The 6,434-nt window shown below is 45.4% G+C and overlaps 1 protein-coding gene across 2 annotated transcripts; it reads right to left on the bottom strand.

The window, feature by feature from the left end:
* Positions 1-3,174: 3,174 nt before the first annotated feature.
* Positions 3,175-5,672, bottom strand: LOC135374573 (uncharacterized). Of its 2 annotated transcripts, XM_064607518.1 has the most exons (5): positions 5,503-5,672; positions 5,101-5,433; positions 4,930-5,039; positions 4,574-4,763; positions 3,175-4,411 (listed from the first exon to the last, which is right to left on the bottom strand). In XM_064607518.1, the coding sequence occupies exons 3-5, from the start codon at positions 4,947-4,949 to the stop codon at positions 3,638-3,640; spliced, it is 984 nt and encodes a 327-aa protein (XP_064463588.1). In that variant the 5' UTR covers positions 4,950-5,039; positions 5,101-5,433; positions 5,503-5,672; the 3' UTR covers positions 3,175-3,637. The 2 variants fall into 2 exon arrangements, 1 of the variants encoding a protein (XP_064463588.1); XR_010416968.1 differs by lacking the exon at positions 3,175-4,411 and having other exon boundaries at positions 4,759-4,861; positions 4,930-5,433.
* Positions 5,673-6,434: the final 762 nt, after the last annotated feature.

Genomic DNA, 6,434 nt, shown 5'->3' with positions numbered 1-6,434 from the left:
ACCGGTCTGTAGCCTAGATCACTACGTTCACATAATCCCCTCCACACTCTAACAAAGCAGCCATTCACTCCGGCCGTAAAAACCCGTACGGAACCTTTCTTCCCTCCGGGCTGTTGACCCACAATTCGCATGAACCTTTAAACACGTCACACCTAACCCTTTAAATACCATGCCAATGATGAGGACGGTGCCCAGAAGAAGAACAGTCTCTGTTCGAAATATCGGCGGCTTCTGTCCTGAGGCAACTCCCTTCCTACATTCTACCGGTTCGCTGGATTTTGACCCAGTATTGTTCGATGATTGAGGTGTTTTCACCGGAAAAAGCAAAGATTTGGTGCGCAGAGGCAGACGAAGTCTACAAGTAATTCACGAAAAAGCCAATGAGTGCCAGCGCCAGGGGCTAGCACTTCGGCTTGTTTGTTTATCTGAGGCAGAGGAGTCTGATATCAGATACGCAGTCTACGCGAGGGCGTTAAAAAGCGCGCGGAATTTCTGTGAGCACTGCCGTTTACACTGCGCATGCGCGCGGGTCAAGCGTGGACGGCGGAGTTGTTGCTGCGCTGACGAGACCACTTGGCGTCGTCGTCTCCATGGTTACAAAGAGCATGCGCACTGCGGTAAGAGGAGCGATGTGCGAGAAGGAAGGCCGCGCTGGCTGTGCGCGATATGTTTTGGAAATACGCCGCCGGGCACATACCAATGTGACCTCCCGCGATTCCCGCTCCATCCCTTTCCCTCCTCACGTGACATATGACGCACGCCATGAGGCGGAGCCTGTGTGACACATGCGCCACATGCGCCTTCTATGTTGTTCCAGCCTCAGAACATCAGTTTCTCTCTTGTTCAACGTGCGTCTAGCCGCAGATTTATAGGGAGCGTGCGACACCTAAAGGGGGCGCGCGGTCTCGCCGCGACAGCGCCGCGAACGGCAGGTTCGGTGTCGGTCGTGGTGATGGCTTCTGTTGTACGCCCATTGATTTAATAGGTCGCGGATGTTTTGGCATGTGCGCGATGGCTACAAACATAGTTTTGAGGACCGGCTTTCGCAGAGTTGATAGTGCAGGATTTTTTAGAGGCGCAAACGAGGAGAAGGGGAGAAACTGTGGAAGAGCAATCATGTTTTTGATGTGTCAGAGGAAAGCAAGGGCCATCAGTCGTCTGTATTGAAAGGACGCTGCGTGCGGCAAGCAAACGTGAACCTTGAGGCATACTCGGTCGTAATTGAGGTACGTAACGTTTTGCTTGACACAGCGATGCGTTCCTGTAACTTACTTCACATTAACATTAGCAGGGAAAGTAAGTTATGTCTGTACACAAATGCAACTCTTGACTCAGTGACTTTCATCTTTCATCGTTGATTTCTTAGGCAATTTGAGGCTTTGTTTGTATCTGTGCCTTCTATGTTGTTCCAGCCTCAGAACATCAGTTTCTCTCTTGTTCAACAATTTTATTTCTTTCAGCTTGATGTACGAAGACAAATTAGTCAAGCGCATTGTAAATGTAAAGGTGGAGTGGAAGGTAAGTGTAAACACACGGCAGCCCTCGTAGCGTATGTAAACAATGAAAATCCAACCACTCAAACCTCACAACCGAACAAGTGGAAAACACCTTCAAACAAGCAGTTGAAGCTCTACACAAAAGGTGTCGAATTCACGAACATGTTTCCTCCAAAATCTTCTCCCGAAATTTGCACAGCACCCATTCCAGAAGAAGTTATAAATATGAACAGCACACAAGAACTGATGTTAAAAGCCTATTTGCAACTCAAAGAAAATTCATGTTGCCTCGAGGAACTGATGCCTTTTATAGGGTGGCCCACTCCTTGCTTTGGATCATCAGAGTGTACAGAGAATGACTTAAAAGGCACAGAACACATCATGATAGATGACTGTATGTGTAACTCCATAGCAGTGTCAACTGTGCAGCAAAGCATGTGCCCCGAGTGGCACTTGTTGAGGAGAGAAAGACTTTCAGCAAGTAGCAAAGCACATAGAATCAGGGTACGCCAGGCTGACTTTGAAGCACTAGCACGTAGCCTCTGCATTCAAACTCGGTTTAGCAGTAAAGCGTGTAAGTATGGCAGTGAGACAGAAACCACAGCCAGAAAAAAGTATGAGGAGCGAGAAGGTTGTAGGGTCATTCGGGTAGGACTAGTTATTAGCAAGGTCCAGGGTTGGCTTTGCTGCAGTCCAGACGGGTTAGTGCAGGCAGGCGACACAGTACTACTGGAGATAAAGTGCCCATACCGGTGCCGTGAGCAGCCTATTTTCGACAAGGATGGTAACTTCTTTGTAGACTATCTTTACTTTGTTGATGGGAAGGTGAAGCTAAAAGAAAGCCATCTGTACTATACACAAGTGCAAGTGTCCTTATACGTGTTGAACCTGACCCTTTGTCATTTTTTTGTGTACTCACCAGTCCAAGTTGTTAATGTTAAAGTGAAAAGGGACGACACCTTTCTTGAGACACTGATACCAAAGATGGAATGGTTTTATTTTAAATTTTACAAGGCAGAACTCATAAGTATGTACAGGTAAAATATGTAATGCCTACTTATGTAACCCAGGAATTTTGTCTAATATACTGTGTGAGAAAGACCTGATGCTTTATTATAAGGAAAAGGCACTGTGATAATATCTAGTCACTTTCTTTTGTTCACTAGTCAGTTATTTTACCAATGTGCAATAAAGAACTTATTTTGTTAAAAGCAGTGTTGTCTTTGTTTGATTTCTATTTTACAGCAAGGCACACAATGGGTCAAGTACTGCTCGCGGCACAACTGTCTGAAATCCTCATTCGACGGTTGCCCGCCTCCTGAAGTGTTGTATCATTATGTTTGACAGTGGCCATTACAAGGATATTTGTCGGAAGAAACAATCTTGCAACACCTAGAAATTGCACATAGATAAAAATTGTTCTGACGATTTCATACAGTTATGTCGCAAGCTGCAGATGGTGATTTACACGTGGAATGTCAACAATGGAAGGCAATGCTTTACACAACACTGTTCTCTTAAACAACAAGAATTAGCAGAGGCAGGCTGCCAACATGGACGAAACAAATATGTAAGCCTCCAGTTCCCAGAATCAATTAATAAACCGACTCGGGAAAAGGTGCTGATGCCAGGAATCAAACCTACACCCTCCTGATTTCCTGTCAAGGGTGCTACTCTTAAACCATGACAGCTGGGCTTTCTTCTGAGTTAGGGTGCCCAAGTACAGAGCAGAAGGGCAACAAATCAGGTTCTTTCCATTCTCACTCATGCACAGATTCATACACGAGGCAGGGCAATATCTTGTGTAAATGACGAGAATTAGCAGAGGCAGGCTACAGACATGGACGACACAGAATCAGTTAAATTACATTGCCTTGACTAATGCTTCTTTACCTTGGACCAACAAGATGACGCCCTGCCTCATGTCTGAATGTATGAGCGAATGAGAAAGATGTAACAGAGAATGGGAGGAATGTGATTGGTTGTCCGTCCTCTTCGTACTTGAAGCCTTCTAACTCAGGAGAATGTGCTGCTGTCGTGGTGCAACAGTGGCGTCCCTAACCAGAATTCAGGAAGGTCTAGGCTTAATTCCTGGCGTCAGCACTTTTCCCCTGAGTCATATATTTCTCTGTTCTCTTTCTTCACAGATTTTTAAATATGGGCTTCTGCATGTTTGCAAGAACGCAGCATAGAGTTACTATTTTGTCCACATGATTTCTGAGCTCTTGGGGCAACTTTGCATTCAAGATGTTAAATATTTTGATTCTTTGAATGCAGCGTTCTACGTGAACACGATGGGAAGCTATCTTGTAGGTACGTTCCACTTCTAAAGTTGTGAATTGCTCATTCATTCGAGCAAAAGGTGGGATCTCCAGCGTAACCTGGCGTGCATCTAGGTCACACCGGATATGGGGAAATCCTTTGTCAGCCATCACAAGATCATTGGGTTCGAGCAAGTCTAGCAATCCAGAGTTTGCTGTAATGTAAGTGTCACTTGAGCGCCCTCCAAAGACACGGGAAACAAATGATATGAAGCCGCAAGGGGTCACACCAACTAGGAATTTCAATGGGAAGTTGCTCTTGTAGCTGCTCCAGCAATTAACTTGTTCACTGACTTCAGGGGGCTTTTCAATTGGCACTTCTGTACAATCTATGATTACCCTGCATGTTGGGTACTTTTCCCGAAAAGAATGGGGCATCGTCTCTTGCACTACCTCTCGTGGAAACCATATTAACCACCCTTGCGTCTTCGAATACAATGTGTCCAGAGTGGCATAGAATGTGCGGGAAGCTGTCGTGCGGTGTACACTGAAGAGGGCACCCAGCGCAGCAAATGTCAGGGCATGTTTCATCTTCATTAAGAAAAGCAGAAGGCGACTCTCACGGCTGATGTCCATTGCACGTGGAGTCTTCACCTACACACACACAAAAGAAAAAAGGAAAGAAAAAAGGAATACCAGTTAGCAGAGTGTAATTATTTCTCTTTGTATAACTGGAGAAGTATCCTAACTTCTTTGGGCTCATATATTGGGTTCAATATAAATTTTGCTTTTGCTGGTATTACAAGACCCTCGAACCTGTGTCAACAACCCCAGCAGAACTGCGAAGCAGGTAGGAGACACTCCTGTCAGGTCCTTTAGGACTTCAGCATGGTCGCTTTCAGATGTCACAGAGTCGTAGCCACGGAAGCCTCTCGGCTGAAACTGATCTGCATTTACGGTTCCAATGCCTTTTTCACATGTCTCTTTTGGGGGCATCAGGAACGAGCTGCATTGTACAGATGCCTCAGAAACAGTCGCGATAAGTGCACAACTGAGGAAAATACCAGTTGTGTTGCCACAACTTTCGTCTGTTTGTGTAGCAACCTAAAAGAGACAGGCTGATAGGTGCGTACATTTCACGCATGCCTTCAAGTATTTCCTTTTGTACATACCTCATGCATCTGGCCAGCATCTGCTTCACTCAGAAAAGATGACACCAACGTTTCATTGCATGGAGCCTCATCTGGTGTGTCACTGTAGCACATGGCGTCATCAGTTCCATCTGCATTTGTCAAAATGGCATCATCAGCTCCATCTGCTTCATCTGTATTCGTCGAACGTACAGGAGTGTATGCCCGCTTTCTCCAGCTTTGTAGAAGAATCAAATTTTTGTCAAATTGGTTTAGTTCTGAATTCATGTAGCCGCCTTCACCGAAATTAAATATTCAAATGTTTGTGAAAGGAAACGAACAAAAAGTTGTGAAATCACAAATGTGGCTCGCCGATTGTAGCGGTTGCTTTTGTCCTGGACAATCGTGCTCACGTTGCGGTACGACGACGGAAAGATGGTCGGGGCGTAGGACGGAGAAGAAGGGTCTGTCGACGGTTTACCGCCCACAAAGTGAGTGCTGCATATCTTTGACCACATGGATGGTTGCCACTCAGTTCCATCGCCACTACAAAGAAGTTCTGCAATTTAAGCTCATAGCCTTTTACAGAGCGGTATGCGACATCTTGACACTCACTTGACACGACGTACGCTGCGAATCCACCGCTCTCTTTGATCTTGGAAGCACGGCCGCGTCGAAAACCGAAAAAACTTGGTTCCTGGCGGGCACTTCTTGTATGTGTTGCTACAATTTACGATGCAACAGTTTGTGCGAGACATTCCGAACGTTCCGCGTTGCTCCGGCTATCGCAAATACACACTGTTGTCTGTAATGTGATCACAACGCCTACCTCCGCCTCCAGCCACGTCGTGGCGCCACCAGTTTGTCGCACATTTCCTATTTCGCTCTCCAATTGGATGCCAATGCGCAGGCGCACTATGCGTCTTCGAGCAGACGATTGTCTCCTACGCCCGCCGGGCCTTCATGATGCAATCTTTGAAAACTTATTCCCTGATAGAATTCCTGATCAACTTACTGTATGTCTAGTTCGCAGCTTATGTCTAGTTCGCGGCTTATCAGGGTGATTACAAGTCGAGCCCCTTTTGTTTCGAGCATTTTAATGTTAGTTCTGTAACACTATCAGTTGATGGATACAGGAAGCAACTATCCTAGGAAAATGATCTGGCTAGAGCAAGCTACTACGAATTCTTGTATCAACTGAATGAAAGGCATGTCGAGTTGAGTTATGAAAAAAAAAATTCCTTTATCATGCATTGGAACTTGAGTGCTGACGAAAGTTTTGGTTCCTACTTTAATCCATTACGCAAGGGCAATTGCAGGATTGAAATGAAGTTTGCTAAGCCATTACCTTGCGCAGTGTCGGTTATACTTATTAGTGAAGCACCCAAGATTTTATCAGTCGATGGTGATCTTGTTGTTCGAGTGGACTAAGTATGAATGTGTTTGATCTGGAATTATTGTTTTCTCTGAACCATGAAACTTTGAATATGTATCGCGGGACCTTCGCAATTGATATGGTACCAAGTTTAACGACAGAAGGGTTTATA

Source organism: Ornithodoros turicata, unplaced genomic scaffold (genome assembly GCF_037126465.1).
Source record: "Ornithodoros turicata isolate Travis unplaced genomic scaffold, ASM3712646v1 Chromosome78, whole genome shotgun sequence".
Taxonomy (NCBI): domain Eukaryota; kingdom Metazoa; phylum Arthropoda; class Arachnida; order Ixodida; family Argasidae; genus Ornithodoros; species Ornithodoros turicata.
Note: the sequence above shows the minus strand (reverse complement) of the source record. Positions and strands in the feature narration are given on the sequence as shown.

Bases quoted from the DNA above. Each gene is read 5' to 3' on its own strand.
- LOC135374573 (XM_064607518.1), bottom strand. From the start codon at position 4,949: ATGCTGGCCAGATGCATGAG. The intron at 4,764-4,929 runs GTATGTACAAAA...TGTACAATGCAG, and splicing joins ATGCTGGCCAGATGCATGAG to CTCGTTCCTGATGCCCCCAA. The intron at 4,412-4,573 runs GTTCGAGGGTCT...GTGTGTGTGTAG, and splicing joins TGCTGGGGTTGTTGACACAG to GTGAAGACTCCACGTGCAAT.